This window comes from Dama dama, chromosome 27 (genome assembly GCF_033118175.1).
Source record: "Dama dama isolate Ldn47 chromosome 27, ASM3311817v1, whole genome shotgun sequence".
Taxonomy (NCBI): Eukaryota; Metazoa; Chordata; class Mammalia; order Artiodactyla; family Cervidae; genus Dama; species Dama dama.
The window spans coordinates 23,548,471-23,567,003 of NC_083707.1; the positions used below are offsets into that span (position 1 = coordinate 23,548,471).

Below are 18,533 nucleotides of genomic sequence, written 5' to 3' on the forward strand. Positions count from 1 at the left end.
TCAAGTGAGCAATTCTGTCCTCCCTTGAAGCCCAGAGATCTGGTTACTGGGTTAACTGTCTCTTTGGAGACCATGGGATCCCTGGGTGATTTCCATGGTACAGGAACTGTGACCTGGATAAGCTTCTGGGACACGGTTCTGGAGTCATCTGTGGGGTTGAGGCCACTGGCTTAGAGAGATCAGTTCGGGATGGACTAGATGCTCTTTAGACGCGGGGTGGGGAAAGAACTCAGTGACAGGGTGAAGCTCTCTTCCTGCCATCTTTTCTCATTCCCATTCCTCTGTTCTCTCTCTGGTCCTTCAGAAAGTGCAATCCCCAAACGCCCTAGAACTCAGCAGGAGATGTAGTAGCATGGCACAGCCAGCCCACTCATGGGGCCTCTTGTTGATTCTGGAATCCCACGTGGAGGTACATATCCCTGGGTTATTTCCTTAAAGGAAGTCCCAATTTTCCCCTCGAGTCTCTTCCCAGGTGACTCTAGTGGTAAAGAACCCACCTGCCAATGCAGGAGAGATGCGAATTTATCCCTGGGTTGGAAGATCCCCCAGAGGAGGAAATGGCAACCTGCTCCAGTATTCTTGCCTGGAGAATACCATGGACAGAGGAGCCTACAGTCCATAGGGTTGCAGAGTCATTCAGGACGGAAGCAACTTAGCATACACGAATGCTATCTCCATGCTGAGTGGGAGCAGAGAACTGGAAGGGAGAATAAATGCTTTGGAAAGGTAGGAGAGTAGATCAAAACTGCAACCAAGATAAGCTATTTGTGTGCTTATAAATTTCCACTTTAGTCTTTTTTTCCCAAGAATATGAAAATGTCCTGAATTTTTACCTTCCTTTTAACTTCTTTCTGTAGAACTTCAAAGAATAGCTTGACCATTTATCCCAAGATTTTCAGGTCAGACTCTACCGGCATGTAACAATGATCACAACCTTCTCCTTTACCAGTTTGATCTCAGAAGGCACATCAGTGTTTAAAGATGAGATTAAAGATTAAGACATTTTGCTGCTGTTCTGAGAAATACAGAGGGTACAAGTTGTTTTTATGTGAGGCTTACTCAGCACTGAGTTTAAGATCTGACTCAGCAATGTATTACTTTCTCACTCAGTATATATTTACTGAGCTTCTACAGTGTTTCAGTGTACCAGGCATGGTTCTGGAACCCAGGGGCCATTTGTCATGGACTCAGTTCTCAAAGAAATTCCGTATCTGTCAGACAAGACAGAGAATTTGAAGGAAACAAACACTTGAATGCAATTTTTTTCAGAGAGAGATAGGCGTGCATGCATGTGCACACACGTGTATGTGCGCGCGCACACACACAGGGATGTAATAGAGAGAGGTTCCTGGAGTAGGAGGTATTAGACAGGTGGTCTTATAGAAGATGCCGTTTGAGCTGAGACCTGAGCAGTGAGGGAGAGCCATCTCTGCAGAGACCCTGAGGAAGAGCTCTGTAAGCTAGGAGAACAGCCAGTACTTGAAAGGCTGTAAAGAAAGAAAGAAGCAGAAGTGTAACGAGTAAGGTGGGCAGTGGCTGGAAAGGGAGGCAGGAATCAGGTCAGGTTGGACCAGCAGACTGTGGTCAGAGGGGTGGGTTTTATTCACAGTGTAATGGAAAAGTCACCAGAGGTTTTCAACAAGAAATAACATGATATGATTTATGTATTATAAAATGACAGGTTGCATTGAGTGGGGATGGAGGAGATGAAGTGCCTGGTTTTGGGGAACTGTCACGGGGCAGACGGCGAGTCAATCTGTGTTGAATAAAGAGGAAAACCTCCTGATGGATGGGGCATGGAGATGTTTGGCTTGAACGAGTGGGTGATGGTGGTGTCCCCAGATGCCTCTTTAGCCTGCGATCCTCACAGGGCCCTCCCTGGCAAGGCTTCTACTTGTCTCTGGGTGGTTAAGATACTTAGTCTTTAGCACTCAGGGGAGCCCTTCTGCTTTAGACAGCTCCTTAACAAAAATAAGTATCTCAGAAAAAGGGAAATGATACTATCTGGGGACATTACATTAATTGTATTGACATCTCAGAATATATATATATATATATACATATATATATATACACACATATATATATATTTGGTGTTTTTTCCCTCATGAAGTTTCTGATGATGTAGAATTTAAAGATTAGTTTTTCAGAAGCAGCATCACTGACTCTAGATGACTTCCCTTATATTTATATGCCTACAGGGTGAAAAAAACCTGGACAGTTAAAAGCATGACTATAGGTTATTAATGAATGTGTACTTTGATCATAAAAGCCAGTCTGTCCAAAAAGTCTTACCTGTTCTTGTTTTCTAGTTCTGCGATCAGCTGCCTTTGTTGCTTATTTGCATCAATGGTGAAGGAGATGTCAGGGGCGCTCCTCTGCTGAGTCGGCTGCTGTAAAATATGTAATTTACACTATTTAGTATCAGGCAGGGGATCTATGTGTGTTTGAAAAGACAGGAGTCGTGAGATATGCACACGAAAAAGACAACCATTTTTGTCAAAACAAAAAAAGCAAAACACGTAAAATTAAACGGCCGTTCCTCTCCTAAGGACCAGCTTTTGGGGAGGTCTGGAGCACATTTATGGGATGGAAAGCAGAAGAGAATTCTTTTGCAGGCAAATACACAAAATGTGGGACAGAAAACTGGTTCCAAATTTCTGATTTTGGGGATCGAGTTCATTCTTGCCATGCTGTTCCCATTGTAGCTATTTTTTTTTTCCAGTAAAGGGCTTTCCTGATGGCTCAGATGGTAAAGAATCCACCTGCAATGCTGGAGACCTGATTTCGATCCTTTGGTCAGGAAGATCCCCTGGAGAAGGGAATGGCTATCCACTTCGGTAAATGAATTAGTGCTGAGGTATCTTTCTCTAGAATTACTGTTCAACCACTGTAATATATAATTCAAAAAGTGCATAGTTTTAAAGTGAAAGTGAAAGTTGCTCAGTCATGTCCTACTCTTAGTGACCCCATGGACTATACAGTCCATGGAATTCTCCAGCCCAAAATACTGGAGTGGGTAGCTGTTCCCTTCTCCAGAGGATTTTCCCAACCCAGGGATCGAACCCAGGTCTCCAGCATTGCAGGTGGATTCTTTACCAGCTGAGCCACAAGGGAAGCCCAAGAATATTGGAGTGGGTAGCCTATCCCTTCTCCAGCAGATCTTCCTGACCCAGGAATCAAACCAGGGTCTCCTGCATTTCAGGAAGATTCTTTACCAACTGAGTTATCAGGGAAGCCTATAGTTTTAAAGTCAGAGTTATTACGACTTTCGTCTCTTCCTCTTTTGGTCAAAATATTTCCAGCATTTCTTTACTCATATATGTAATTTTACGTTGATGGGTTGCAATCAGCTTTAACAACTGATGTATATGCAGTCACCACTTTCTCCATTCTTACATAATCACATATATTGATACAGAAGAATATGATTATATAAGAATTATATACATGGCTAGATATGATTAGATATCATATATATGATTTTATAACAATAGATATGTGTATATATACCTCAGATACTGTATTTATATGTGCTGTCCTGTGCTGTGTTTAGTCACTCAGTCGTGTCTGACTCTTTGTGACCCCATGGACTGTAGTCCTTCAGGTTCCTCTGTACATGGGGATTCTCCAGGCAAGAATACTGGAGAGGGTTGTCATGCCCTCCTCCAGGGGATCTTCCCAACCCAGGGATTGAACCCAGGTCGCCTGCATTGCAGGTGGATTCTTTACCATCTGAACCACCAGGGAAGCCCAAGGATACTGGAGTGGGTAGCCAATCCCTTCTCCAGGGGATCTTCCTGACCAAGAATCGAACTAGGGTCTCCTGCATTGCAGGCAAATCCCAGCTGAGCTACCAGGGATGCTGTGCATATATATGTATATGTATTTAGTGAAGCGATTATTTGATATTGTTTTATAGAAAAAGGGTCAGGACTTCCCTTGTAGTCCAGTGGTTAAGAATTTGCCTGCCAATGCAGAGAACACAGATTCGATTCCTATTTGGGAAGATTCCACATGCCAGAGGGCAACTAAGTCCATGCACCGCAACTACTGAAGCCCACACGCCCTACAGCCCAGGCTCCACACACAAAAAAGAAGCCATTGCAATGAGAAGCCTGTGCACTGCAACTAGAGAAAGCCCGCATGGAACAGCGATGAAGACCCAGCACAATCAAAAATAAATAACAGGGTCAGATTATGTAGATTTCCCTGTGCTTTCTTTGTTCTACATTATAAAAATTCCCCCCAATTTTTAATTACTTTTAAAGCAAATTAAAAAAAAATCAAAACTAATCTTTCTACCACAGAATGTCAAGCTTTAAAAAAATAGCACCCATTGTCTAAGCCCAAAGACATGGAGAAATGCTGCCTGAATTTTAATTTCAGAAAACTAACTGTAGGGAAAGGTTTAAAGTTGGTGAAGCTCTGGCTTTCATAAAGTTCTTCTATCACTTTTTAATTTAGCATTTCTTTTAACAAAGATACAATTTGTATTGCTATTGAAGAATTGTGAGGTCCTATATTTTATATTCTAAATGGTCTTCTATAGCTAAGTCTGGCCTTTGGCACCTTTGACATGTGATGAAGGCTTTTTTTTTTATTTTATGACATCATTTTCTCTTTCTTGTACATATTTTGTATATATTTTGGTTATGTGCTCAGTTCCTTGCTGCTGCTGCTGCTGCTAAGTCGCTTCAGTCGTGTCCGACTCTGTGCGACCCCATAGACGGCAGCCCACCAGGCTCCTTTTCCCTGGGATTCTCCAGGCAAGAACACTGGAGTGGGTTACCATTTCCTTCTCAGCTGCTTGTTGTGGTCAACTCTCTGCGATCCTGTGGACTGTAGTCCACCAAGTTCCTCTGTCCATGGAATTTCCCAGGCAAGAATACTGGAGTGGGGTGCCATTTCCTACTCCAGGAGATCTTCCCGACCCAGGGACTGAAACCCATGTCTCCTATGTCTCCTGCATTGGCAGGTGGGTTCTTTACCACTGCACCACTTCCGTACTGATAAAAGCAGAAATTTATCTTAGCCAGCTGTGGATTTGAATCATCGCTTGCTCTTTGTATTTATTGATTAGACATTATCCAGAGAAATCAGGAGTTGGGCTGATTCAGCACTGTTGTCCCAGAATTCCTCAAGCTCTGATTCACGCTAGACCAGAATGATAGCTGAAAAGTAAAAAATGGAAGCAGCAGAAGCCAGATTGCTTTTAGGTCTTGCAGATGGCTCAGTAGCAACCACTTGGCTCTGCTGCTGTGGCACCAGAAACAGGACCACGGGCGATGTGACATCTCGCACGCAGACTACTTACAGACGAAGTGGACTCTGCCGCCAGTCTGGCCGCGTATCTGGCGATCAGCCGGTGCTCTTCATCAAGCCGGTTGGAGCTCTCAAGCATACTGTTGGTAACAGAGCAAGAAGGAGCCTGTTAGGCAACTGAGAAAGACAGACTCGTTCACACTACCACTCAGGGAAGGGGGAGGGGCTTGCTCTTTCAATTTTTCAGTGCAAAAAATTTGAAAGCCAAAACAAAGTCCTGTTAGATTATTAACATCAGACTCAGATTCCTGAAAAAGTGAAAAGTGAAAGTGTTAGTCACTCAGTCATGTCTGACTCTTTGCAACCCCATGGACTGTAGCTCGCCAGGCTCCTCTGTCCATGAGACTGTCCAGGCAAGAATACTGGAGTGGGTTGCCATGTCCTGCTCCAGGGGATCTTTCTGACCCAGGAACTGAACCCGTGTCTCTTATGTCTCCTGCATTGCAGGCAAATTCTTTACCATCTGAACCACCAGGGAAGCCCTGACGTGATCTAATACGTGGCCAGGAAGGTCATTAATAAATCTTGACTTACTAAGAAAGCTCCCAGGAGTAGTGACTTTTCTGATCTATATTTCTGATCAATACTTTAAGTTGTATTGCCTTTAACCATTTTATTTCTTTATTACCCCAGTAACATGTACTCCTTGGGAAACTGATGTGTTAGACAATAAGAAAGGAAGAAGAAACGGACTGTGGTCGGGTCCCAGGGATCCCCACCTCCTGATATTCACACTCCTGTGTGTAACCCTCTCCCTTTATAATGGACAGGACTTACAGACTTGCTTCTAGTGAATGGCTCGTGGCAGAAGTGATGGAAGGTAACTTCTAAGACTAGGTTATAAAAAGGCCCTGACTTCCGTCTTGGACATGCTTTTTTTTTCCTGTCTCTTGAGCTCTTTTGGGTTGCTTGCCCTGTGGGAAGCTGGAAGCCATGTCATAGGCTGCTCTGTGGCAAGTCCTAGGTGAGGAGGAACTGAAGTTGGCTAGTAACCATGTGACTGGACTGCCTTCGGTAGGGCCTTTAGATGAGACCACAGGCCAGTGGACAGTTTGATCAGCACCCCAGGTCCCCAGCCACAGACACCTAAGCCATACGTGGATTCCTGACCCACTGTCTTTGTTATTTCAAGCTGCTAAACTTTGGGGTAATTTCTTATACAGCAGTACACGATGAATATAATTTCTCATCTACCATATTACTACCCAGGTAACTTGCTGCTTTATATTTACTTAATGGCAGCCCACTCCAGTACTCTTGCCTAGAAAATTCCATGGACCGAGGAGCCTGGTAGGCTACAGTCCATGGGGTCACAAAGAGTCGGACACGACTGAGAGACTTCACTTTCCAGAGAAGTAGAATTACATTAATAGTAATGGTTTCTAATGGTGTGAATCATTTAGTGTCTCCTATAAATTTATGAAAATTCTTCCTACTAGGATAAGATTAGTCTGGCCCCTTAAAAACCTCCTAAAAACTGCAGGACTTCCCTGGCACTTAAGATGCTGTGCTTCCAAGGCAGGGGGTGTAGGTTAGATCTGTGGTTGGGGAACTAAGATCTCACATGCCTCATGGGGTGCAGCCAAAAAAAAAAAAAAAGAAGGAAAGAAAGAAAAAAAACACACTAATGCAAATAGAAGCATTATCAATTCTCCCAGAGAGCTGATATTTCAGAAAGCCCGTCACTTAAGACTAAGTTTTGGGTGCTAATAAAATTTTTGTTTGTTTGTTTGTGAAACATACCAGTAACACTAATCCTGTTAGTAGACTAGTTAGCCAACTAGTTTGGTTTATCAGTTATTATGGTGAGTATCAGGTCAGGAACAAGATTAGAAACCAGTTTCTTCTCAACCCCCAAATATACTTATATTGTCCTCCACTGGCTCTTACATTTAAGCTTGTTCCTTAAAAAAATTAATCCTCATGATTATACATTAAAAATGACACACTTCTCTGCCAACATTAAGGTTATAAGAATTACCCACCAAAAAGACTTGGATTCACATAAAGTAACGTACATTTATATTATTTATGTGTACCTTACATACACAGTAAACATGCAACAGAGTCTTTTAACCTTTGTTCTAAAGTGAGAAGATGAGTGAAACTCAGCATATTAGCTATGTCACTTCCAAAAATAGCTCTTCTTGGCTCAGCAGAATACATTAGTGTAAGCTTTTTTTTTCTGGTCATTTGGAAGATATTCCTGTCTCCACTATCTCTGCTTTGTCTACATTTCTCACATAAGTAAACTATATCTATTCTTATTCTGAATGCTTCCACTAGACTATGCCCTTTTCTGTAAGTTACCATTTCCTACTTAGGATATTCCTGAATTTCTCCATTTACCCAATTATTTCTCCATCATCAGAGAAATAGTCTTCTATTTCCTGCTGCCCAAATGAGATAATGCATGGAAAAAGCATCAAGCTAATATGATTCCTGTGTTGTGCTAAATCGCTTCAGTCATGTCCAACTCTTAGCGACCCCATGGACTGTAGCCCGCCAGGTTCCCCTGTCCATGGGATTCTCCAGGCAAGAATACTGAAGTGGGTTGCTGTGCCCTTCTCCAGGGGAACTTCCTGACCCAGGGATCAAAATATGATGCCTAGAATACATTAAATGCTCAAAAATATTAGTTAATATAATTTTATTGTTATTTTGCCTCTAAGTAACCTGTTCAGATTCACTAATGATTCTTGTCTCCTTCAAAATGTCACATCCCATCCAACAACCATCTAGAGCAGGGTTTCTCAAACTTTAGTGTGTATACATATCATGGAGGGATCTTGTGAAAATTCAGTCTCTGATTCTAGAGTGGGGGTGGTGGGATAGGATGGGATCACAGAACCTGTATTTCCAGCAAGTTCTCAAAATATGTTAATATTTCATTTTGAGTAGCAAGGACCTAGAAGATCTTGAAAATAAAATGGAAAAGTTAAACATGTGAAATGAACCCTAAATGTAAACTGTATAAAGAGATCATTTTTCGTATCCATATGGCATTGTGATATTTTACAAATATTCCCTTAAGATAGATATTTAGATTCAGGGCTCACCTATGTGTAGTACTATTCCCAGTGGATTGAGGTTTCAATCAGCATACCATTTCAGACTTGGAATAAGAAACTATTTTACTAGCCAAAGGCTGAATTAGTTCTGGACAATGGATGTTTTAAAACGGATGTTTAAAACAGATGTTTTATAATACATGTCTGCACTTTGCAGTGGTTAAAAATAATAGCTGAATTTCTTGCTACAGCTTTAATAAGAAAGTGAAAGTTATCCTGTCCTTACTTTAAAATAAAACTGCCCCACAAAGAAACAATTTAATTTGATTTTTAACACATTTATCATTTTCTGGTTGGTATATTAGAGACCATGTGTCTAATTCAACACAGTTTATGTAGACAAGGCCCACTGCTCTAAGCTTGGGACAACGATCCTGTTTGACTGCCTGAAAGTGACTTTGTCAAAAACATTTGTGAGTGTTTTGATAAATAAATAATGAAAAAAACCTTGATAAAGGAAAAAAAAACTCATGATAAAAGTACTTTTTATCATGAATGACCAGAAGGTATAAATAATACGAAGGTTGCATAAAAGGAGCCTCCTGGAAATGTAAGACGTGAAGGTATGGGATTTTGTCTAGTAAGCTATAACTCATATTTCCCTGCCCCTCCTTCCCCAGCACCGAGTGAATGAGGGGTGAAATGATAGATCGCCCCTATGCGCACACAAACGATTTATAAGTCCACATGTGCAATTTCAGTATGTTCACATTATACAAGGGTGAATGAAGCAGTCCCCTAATAAATTCCATTATTTCAAGACTTCAATTGCAAATAGTCGAAAGTAAATGACCAATAATCCCTAAATCATTAAAGAAATACCAATTCCAACATCATCTCCATCCTTGCCTATTCATTTCCAGATTTTATAATCTTGCTACAAGACCATGATGAATTAAAAAGAGGCTGCTGTGTAGAATGGGGAAATCTATTATTTTGCAAGTTCTCCATTTTCTATCTTAAATACACGGCCAGTGTCTGTTGCTGTGATTTCAAAATGGCATCTGGGAAACTTGAGTGGCCCCAGCAGAGCTAGGGCTTCCTAAATTATGATGTAGTAGCGATTTCTGGGAATTCAATGTTTGTTCACATTTCTCTGGTGTCTCTACAGGCCTGTTTCCCGGGCGGCCCAGGGTTTAGGACTTCACACTCTCACTGCTGAGGCCTCAGGGTCATTCAATCCCTGGTTGAGGATCTAAAACACTACAAGACATGCAGCAAAAAAAAAAAAAAAAAAAAAAAAAAAAATCAGAATAAATGTAAAAAAATGTATTTGTCTACACTTGGGTCGTGAAAAGATTCCCCTATGTTAAAAAAACAAAACAAATAATAAGGTGATCCAAAGGGCACCAGAAATACCTCTTCATTTTTCCTTAGTATTTTTTCCATTTGTCAGAATGGTGACAGAAACTTTATCACTAGAGATTACTTTTTACGGTCATTAAGTGTGACTGCTCTTTTATTAAAATGCAAATAGCTATTATGAAGATTACTGCCTGAGAAGGCATTACTAGTTATTACTTAAAGGGGAGGATGACTTTTCCCTTATCTTTCACAGTTGGTTAAGAGCAAAATGCCATAGGAGTCTTCTTCCCTAGTGGCTCAGATGGTAAAGAACCCACCTGCAATGCAGGAGACCTGGATTTGATCCCTGGGTCAGGAAAATCCCCTGGAGAAGGGGATGGCTACCCACTTTAGTATTCTCGCCTGGAGAATTCCATGGACAGAGGAGCCTGGCGGGCTACAGTCCATGGGGTTGGAAAGAGTTGGACATGACTGAGCGACTAACACACACACACACACACACACACACACACACAGAGGATGACTTTTCTTTATCTTTCACAGTTGGTTGAGTGCAAAATGCCATAGGAATCTTCATGGATGATAATAATAATGATAATAGTAACTTACAAAAAGAAAGCCTTCTCTTTAGGGGTGCCTTCAAACTCCTTTATCAAGACCCTGACTTTGATAACCCACTATGTTATAATCGTCCACCAAGGCTATACCTTTTACCTCTACACATTCTCAAATTCTTCCATTTCCTTCAATTCCAGCTGCCCCTGATGTGGCACAGGCCACTGTCATCTTATCCCGAATGAGTGTAAAGTCCTCTCAACATTCACTCTGATTTGAGTTATTCTTTCTTCCAATTCATTTTCTGTCCTAGAGTCATCCATCTTTCAAAAGTGAGGTTGGTTGAAGCATTCCTATACAGAACATCCTTCAGTAGGTTCTCATTGTTCAAAGTCCTAAAGAAGACTTCTAAGGTCCTGCATAGTCTAGCTTCATCTTTCACCCCCATGGCTTTACCACACTTAAGCTCAAATGCACCGTATTCTCTGTGCTCTAAACAATCTCTCTGCCTCTCCCACCCACTTTCACTTGGCTAATTTCTCTTCATTATGGTATTGACTTTAACTGCCATTTCCTGCCCTCTTGTCCAACCTCCAAATTCAGATCCATTGCTCCTTATAAATTCCACAGCACTCTGCACTGCACTGCTCTTATTATAACTTATGTCTTTGCATTTTATAATAATTGCCTTTTTCATTTGCCTTTATCCTTAACTAAATTGTAACTTCTCTGAAACCAGAATGGTTCAATCTTTTCACCCTTGGAACTTGAGTGTTTAGCACAGTGCTTGAAACAGGAACTACCCAAGAACCAGTTGGACAAAAGAACAAATAGAGGTTAGCTCATTTAGGCTTGCAATGTCATGGTCTTTGGACCGCCTCTTTGGAATCCTGTTTGACTCTGTATACATCCTCAACATTTTGAGAGAATCAGAAGAATACAGATGAAATACTGTGTTTTAACACTAGCCATGCCATCTAAAATCCAACTAATTATTTATGTTTGGCAGAGTTAAAAATGAAGATACATTTTATGGCTGCATACAGATTCCTTATCTGCTTTGTATAGGTATTCAAGTTCATGGAAATGTCATTGTACTCATTCGTATTTATCAACAGTAGTAGATCTTTCCCATCTCACTCCTTCAATAATGGCAAATTCTCTTTTGGCTCACATTTTGTTGTTGTTTTAAAGATTAGATTGCAGACGGTGTCAAAGAGGTAAGCTCCCACTCAAAAGAAATGCTTATACTTAGGAAGGGTGAATAGCAGGAGGCAGTGTTACACAAGAGTGGGTACGAGGTGGGACCGGGTCATTTCTGGATGCAAACCTTAGCCCTCTCAATTACTAGCTGTGTGACCCTGCAAAAATCACTTAACTTCTCTGTGCCTCAATTTTCTCATCTATAAAACAGGGATACAGTGGTAACTTACCACATGGCTTATTGGGAGGATGACCATGTAAAGCATTTATAGCCATGACAGGGTACATGGTAAGGCTGACTGAAGTATCCTTTTTTACTCTTACCTATAACAGGTAATATTACTTGGTATACCTTTTTTTGCACCATGACGTCCTTATCTATAAATCAGGTGTTTTTGCTCAAGAAAATGTGATTGGTTACTGGTCAGTATTTCAGGTTACATCAAAAAGAAGAAAAACAGTTTAGCTGAAACAATGAAGGATTTTATAGAAGCAATAGGTAGTCTTTATATCTCTAACTTTCTAAATAAAGGAAAGAATTAGCTTAACAGTGATAGTCTTCTCTTATTTCTGTATGCAAAATGCAAAGTGCCATGAATTTTTAATCAAAATGTCCCATTTATACAACTTATCAAGCAACATATGTGACCATGTCCCATTCTGCATTCTTTATTTTAGCACATTTGGAGAAAGCACACTCTAAAGTTCATCAGCTCAACAATATTGATGATGATCCATGAGCTAACAGTGCTTATTTTTATCATATTACAATGCACTGGTTTTACAAAATGGGATTTAAAATCTAACTTATGTGCCTTCAACTCTATTCAAAATTAAGTGAGTAGCTAACACTGAATTTATTCCTGTGTTACCAGTACCATACTAGCTCATCTACATCAATAACCTCTTCAGACTGGTAGTGTCACTCTCATTTTCCATGGAAATGTAAAATATATTAGAATTTATAACAGGGAAATGGACTCATCTTAAAAATCAATTTATCATCTGATTGATTATGCTGAGAAAACCCCTGTGAGTACAATGCAGTTCATGCAGATACATGCACCGGTGTGTGTGACATTCTTCAGGTCTACATTTTTAGGATGTTAAGGAAGTATCTTTCTCAGAAGTCTAGTACTATGACTGAAGGTCCAAAATATTTTAAAGAAGAAAAGGAGTAGTGTTAACAAGAAGATAAAAACTCAAAAGAAGATACTTCCAGTATGTGTGGATAATAATTTTTTCCTTCGATAGGTTGCAATAAACTTACCCTTTTCAAAAGCACAACATTTACTGGAAAAAAATCAATCAAATCTTAGCCTACACATTAAAAAAATTAAAGGCATACAGTTCAGTGGATTCAGTGTAGACGTGTTTTAGGCTGAATTGTCTCTCTTCAAATTAGTGTTGAAGCCCTAATCCACAGAATATGGGAGTCAGTATCCCCCCCTTCTCCAGGGGATCTTCCTGACCCAGGGATGGAACCTGGGTCTGTCACATTGCAGGGAGATTCGTTACCATCTGAGCTACTGCAGAAGCCTGTAATCCACAGTGACTGTATTTGGAGATGGGGCTTTTGCAGAGGTAATTAAGATTAAATGAGGTCCGTGCAACCCCATGAACTGCAGTCCACTAGGCTCCTCTGTCCATGGGATTCTCCAGACAAGGATCCTGGAGTGGGTTGCCATGCCCTCCTCCAGGGGATCTTCCCAGGCCCAGGGATCAAATCCACGTCTCTTATGTCTTCTGCATTGGCAGGTGGGTTCTTTACCACTAGCGCCACCTGGGAATTAAGGTTAAATGAGGTCGTAAGGGTGGGACTGTAATCCAATATGACTGGAGTCCTTATGAGAAGAGGAAGAGATACCAGGGGTGTATGTGCTCAGAGAAAATGTGCTCTGTGGGGACACGGAAAGATGACAGCCATCTGCAAGCCAAGGAGAGAGGCCTCAGGAGAAACAGCGCTGCTGGCTCCATCGTCTTGGACTTCCATCCTCCAGAACCATAAGAAAATAAACTGTTGTTCAAATCACAGTCTGTGGTATTTTTTTATAGTAGCCATAGTGAACTAGCACAAAGTCGAAAAGATCAGAGGACATTAAAATTTATTTTTGCCCAATATCACTTTAATTATTTTTTTGATCCTTATTAGTTGCTTTTGCCACATCAGTGAATTGCTAATGATGATCTTCATCCACATTTATCACCTCTACCTAAGTCAAGTTTAATACTTGACTTTTCACCTAGTTTATCAGTTCAGTTCAGTTCAGTTGCTCAGTCATGTACAACTCTTTGGGACACCATGGGCTGCAACACGCCAGACTTCCCAGTCCATCACCAACTTCTGGAGCTTGCTCAGACTCATGTCCATTGAGTCGGTGATGCCATCCAGCCATCTCATCCTCTGTCGTCCCCTTCTCCTCCTGCCTTCAACCTTTCCCAGCATCAGGGTCTTTTCCAAGGAGTCAGTTCTTCACATCAGGTGGCCAAAGTATTGGAGCTTCAGCTTCAGCATCAGTCCTTTCAATGAATATTCAGGACTGATTTCCTTTATGGACTGGTTGGATCTCAGTCCAAGAGACTTTCAAGTCTTCTCCAATACCACAGTTCAAAAGCATCAATTCTTCAGCGCTCACCTTTCTTTATAGTCCAACTCTCACATCCATACGTGACTACTGGAAAAATCATAGCTTTGGCTAAACAGATCTTTGTCAAGAAAGTAATGTCTATGCTGTCTAGGTTGGTCATAGCTTTTCTTCCAAGGAGCAAGAGTCTTTTAATTTCATGGCTGCAGTCGCCATCTGTACTGATTTTGGAGCTCAACAAAATAAAGTCTCTTACTGTTACCATTGTTTTCCCATCTATTTGCCATGAAGTGATGGGACCAGATGCCATGATCTTAGTTTTCTAAATGTTGAGTTTTAAGCCAACTTTTTCACTCTCCTCTCACTTTATCAAGAGGCTCTCTGGTTCTTCTTTGCTTTCTGCCGTAAGGGTTGTGTCATCTGCATATCTGAGGTTATTGATATTTTTCCCGGAAATCTTGATTCCAGCTTGTGCTTCATCCAGCCCAGCGTTTCTCATGATGTACTCTGCATAGAAGTTAAATAAGCAGGGTGACAATATACAGCCTTGACGTACTCCTTTCCCGATTTGGAACCCGTCTGTTGTTCCATGCACATTTCTAACTGTTGCTTCTTGACCTGCATACAAGTTTCTCAGAAGGCAGGTCAGGTGGTCGGGTGCTCCCATCTCTCTAAGAATTTTCCACAGTTTGCTGTGATCCACAACAACCTACTTTATACTCTTATACTAATTTCAGGGCTAATTTATAATAGGTGATTGTTTTTAATAGCAGAAAGTATTTTTATAGTAAAAATTTTTTTCTGAGGACTCTTCACAAATTTTGTTTAGAGTGAGAGGGAATTTTGTGTCTATAGTACTATCAATAGCCTCCAACCCCAGTGGGCCTTTACTGGGCATCTGCCGTATGCCAGGCACTGTGCTGATGCCACAGAGATGGTGGTGAATGAGTCTGAGAAGGTCTGCCCTGTAAGCGGAAGGTAGGTAGTGAACCAACTAACCAAGCAATGAATGATTACAGTTATGACAGGAATGAAATACACAGTGTCCCATGATCAGACTAGTGTGGGACACCTACCTGAGGAGGTAGGTCCCTTTAATCAGTATTTGGAAGTCAGAGAAAGAGAAAGTTCATGCGTGTGGAAGGAAAGGGAAGGAGGAAAATGGGGAAGAATGTTCTAGGCATAGGGAAAAGCTAGTATCATGGTTATTGAGGCAGTTTTAGGAGTATTTTCAAGGAACTGATCCAAAACTGATGTGACTAAGTATTGTGGTTGAGCAGGAAAACCCCGAGGGAGCTGAGGCTGGGAGAGAGGTAGGCGCAGGTCAGATCACACACAAACCTACAGCCCTGGGGAGTGGTCTGGGCTGTGAATTTAAGTGTCATAGGAATCTATTAAAGGAGGCAAGGGGATTTCCTGGTGGCCCAGTGGTTAGGACTGTGTATTTTCACTGCAGGGAGCATGGGTTCAATCCTTGCTTGGGGAACTAAGATCCCACAAGCTGTGTGGTGCTGCCAAAAAAAACCCGGAAATAGGCATCAAAAGGTCCAATTTCTTATACTTGAGAAAAACAATAAGCAGGACAAATTTTAACTTAGTTATATGAGGTCAGGGGCCTGACAAAGTGACAGCAATGGACCATGACATCAAAGCTTAGATGGTGGCCTACACTGGGCTGCCTCCTTCCCTCCTGTGCATGCTAAGTCGCTTCCGTCGTGTCCAACTCTGTGAGACCCCATGGGCTGTAGCCCACCAGCTCCTCTGTCCATGGGATTCTCCAGGCAAGAATACTGGAGTGGGTTGCCGCGCCCTCCTCCAGAGGATCATCCTGCCCCAGGGACTGAACTCATGTCTCCTGCGACTCTTGCATTACAGGTGGATTCTCTACCTCTGAGCCACCGGGGAAGCCCGTCTTTTCAGAGTTGAAAGAAACAAACCAGAAATGTCTGACTGGTAAGTATCAAGGTTAATAATGATGGTGAGAGTTGTAAGTTGTGGGCTGGTTTCTGATATTCCTTGGTGTGCCTGCCACCATTGTCCTATAAACCACCAGGGGAAGCTTTAGGGGAGGCCAGAAAAAGCCCTCACTGTGTGATTCTCAGACTCCTCCTCCACCACTGAAGAAGGTGCTTGAAAACCACTAAGGCTTTTAAAACTTCACTTAGGAATTAGGAATTCTCCCTTGAGCTGCAGTTTATTTGTTTGGCTTATCTGACATCAGAACCAGCAAGGACACAAACGTACATCTTGAATTTAGCAGCAGACTGTTTACAAATGAGTCAGTTTCCCATTATGTTAAGTAGATACAGGGGAGAATAGATATAGGGGAAAACGCCCCCACCCGGAGTGAATTAGGAGCATATATGGATAATTGCAAAAATGTACCTTTTAATCAAGAACAACTGTTAGATTCCTATTTATAGACCATCTCATGAAGGATGCACAGACAGGAAGACTGAGAAATGAGGTGGAAAACAGATGGGACTCAGTATCAGAAGACCTCGCTGGCAGGTGACCTTGGATAAGTCACTTAATGTCTTGGAACCGGCATTTGCTTATCAGTGAGATGGAAATAATAATATCCAAACTTACGGGCTTTGACAAGCAGATTAAACGATATGTGGTAAAGGGCTTTGTAATTTTTTAAGCACTTCATAAATGTAAAATTTATTATTAATATTCTGGCTGCTGTCATGAGGTCCAAGAGACTGAAAAGTTTTGTCCTTTTGAAGCTTATAATTAAAATAAGAAATCACAATGTGCAGAACTAAATACATAAATGGTAAATTATTAACAATTCCTTTTACTAGTATGTGCTCAAAATATCTCTTAAAATGAAATAAAAATAATATAGTAGGATATGCAATTTTAGTAAATAGAGATGTGGTGGATACAGTGTGGAGTGTCTAAAAGAGCTTTCTGGAGAGCATGCATTTATATAGGCTTTATAATAGGCAATGTAGCATTGTGGTTATGAACTTGGGATCAAGTAGATGAGGGTAGAAATCCTTGCCCCACTATGTAGTGGGTTCGTGTCTGTGAGAGAATCATGTAGACTCTCCGAATTGGTATTTTTACCAATTGATAAAATGGGGATGAGAGTATCTACTCTACAGGCTTATCTAAGGACCAGGGGAAATCATGTAAATCAAGTTTTAAACACAATGCTTATTGTGAGGCAAATACTTTAAAACCATTGCTCTTGGGCTTGACATATATACACTGCTGATACCATCTACTTCCCTGGGGGCTCAGAAGGTAAAGAATCTGCCTGTACTGCGGGAGGCCTGGGTTTGATCCTTGGGTGGGGAAGATCCCTTGGAGAAGGGCATGGCAACCCACTCCAATATTCTTGCTTGGAGAATTCCATGGACAGAGGAGCCTGGTGGGCTATAGTTCATGGGGTTGCAAAGGGTCAGATATGACTGAGTAACTAGCACTTTCAATTTCATAAAATTGATAATTAATGAGAACCTACTATATAGCACAGGGAATTCTACTCAATGCTGTCTGACCTAAATGGGAAGGAAATCCAAAAAAGAGGGGATGCGTGTATAGCTAATGCACTTTGCTGTAGAGTAGAAATTAAGACAACACTGTAAAGCAATTATGCTCCAATAAAAATAATAAAAAACAAAAACAAAATAAAAACACAATCATATGCTTCATATACTTAAAAAAAAGTAGCTCTTGTGGTTACCATCTTTCTAGATCTCACTATAGTTGAATGACTTTAAAGCATCATAGCTATGATGATAATAAAGGAGAGGAGAGATCACTTCATCACTTACAGAATCCTGGCAGGTGTGGGGGATCATTAGCAACTAATTACAATAAAGGAAAGGGAGGGGGGAAATGAGAAAAGAGAAGCTGGAATTTTTTAAGGATGGAAAACAGCGGTGAGAATTATGGAGAGCAGGAGCTATTAAAATGGAGTCGGCTTCATTGATCAGCCTTAAATTCTGCTTTGTTTTCAAAATACAAATCACATCTAGCTTTCATCAAGTCGATGTAAGGTGTCTCTGCTGAAACAGTTTTATGGTCTTAAGTGGCCATCAAGTCAATATGATTAACCACTTGAGGAGGGAAAAGGGCTGGGAGTGTCAAACTCTGTGCTTTCCTCTTTGGAGATTTCTGTTACAACTTTAATTAAGAAAAGGTCAAAGTAGAGCTGTAGAAATAATTGGAATGTGTTTAGAATTACAGGGGAGGACATGGCGTGAGATCTGGGCATTGCCTTCAGACATGACTGGATCTTTACTATATCCTCCTTTGAAGGTTCCCAACACAGATTTTTGGGGGGGAGGTAATTTAAGCATTTAGTTCTGTTGTTTCAGCTACCATATAACACTGGGGGTGGTCCAAATTCATTGGGAGTAAGATGAAAACCATTACTTTTTCCACTTGTAGTTTTGGGAGGTAGAGATGTAAGAAAAGAAAGTAACTGTTTGATCTACAAACTGGGAAAGTTTGAACAAAGAGATGGGTT

The 18,533-nt window shown here is 41.1% G+C and overlaps 1 protein-coding gene across 7 annotated transcripts in view; it reads right to left on the minus strand.

Annotated features, from left to right (window-relative positions):
- The window catches only part of DTNA (dystrobrevin alpha), a 420,552-nt gene that overhangs the window by 38,579 nt on the left and 363,440 nt on the right, over positions 1-18,533 (minus strand). For all 7 annotated transcript variants that reach the window (XM_061131324.1, XM_061131326.1, XM_061131323.1 and 4 more), the window contains 2 exons: positions 5,318-5,405; positions 2,296-2,393 (listed from right to left, as the gene is read on the minus strand). In XM_061131324.1, the coding sequence (XP_060987307.1) occupies positions 2,296-2,393; positions 5,318-5,405 (186 nt within the window). The remainder of the gene's footprint in view (positions 1-2,295; positions 2,394-5,317; positions 5,406-18,533) is intronic.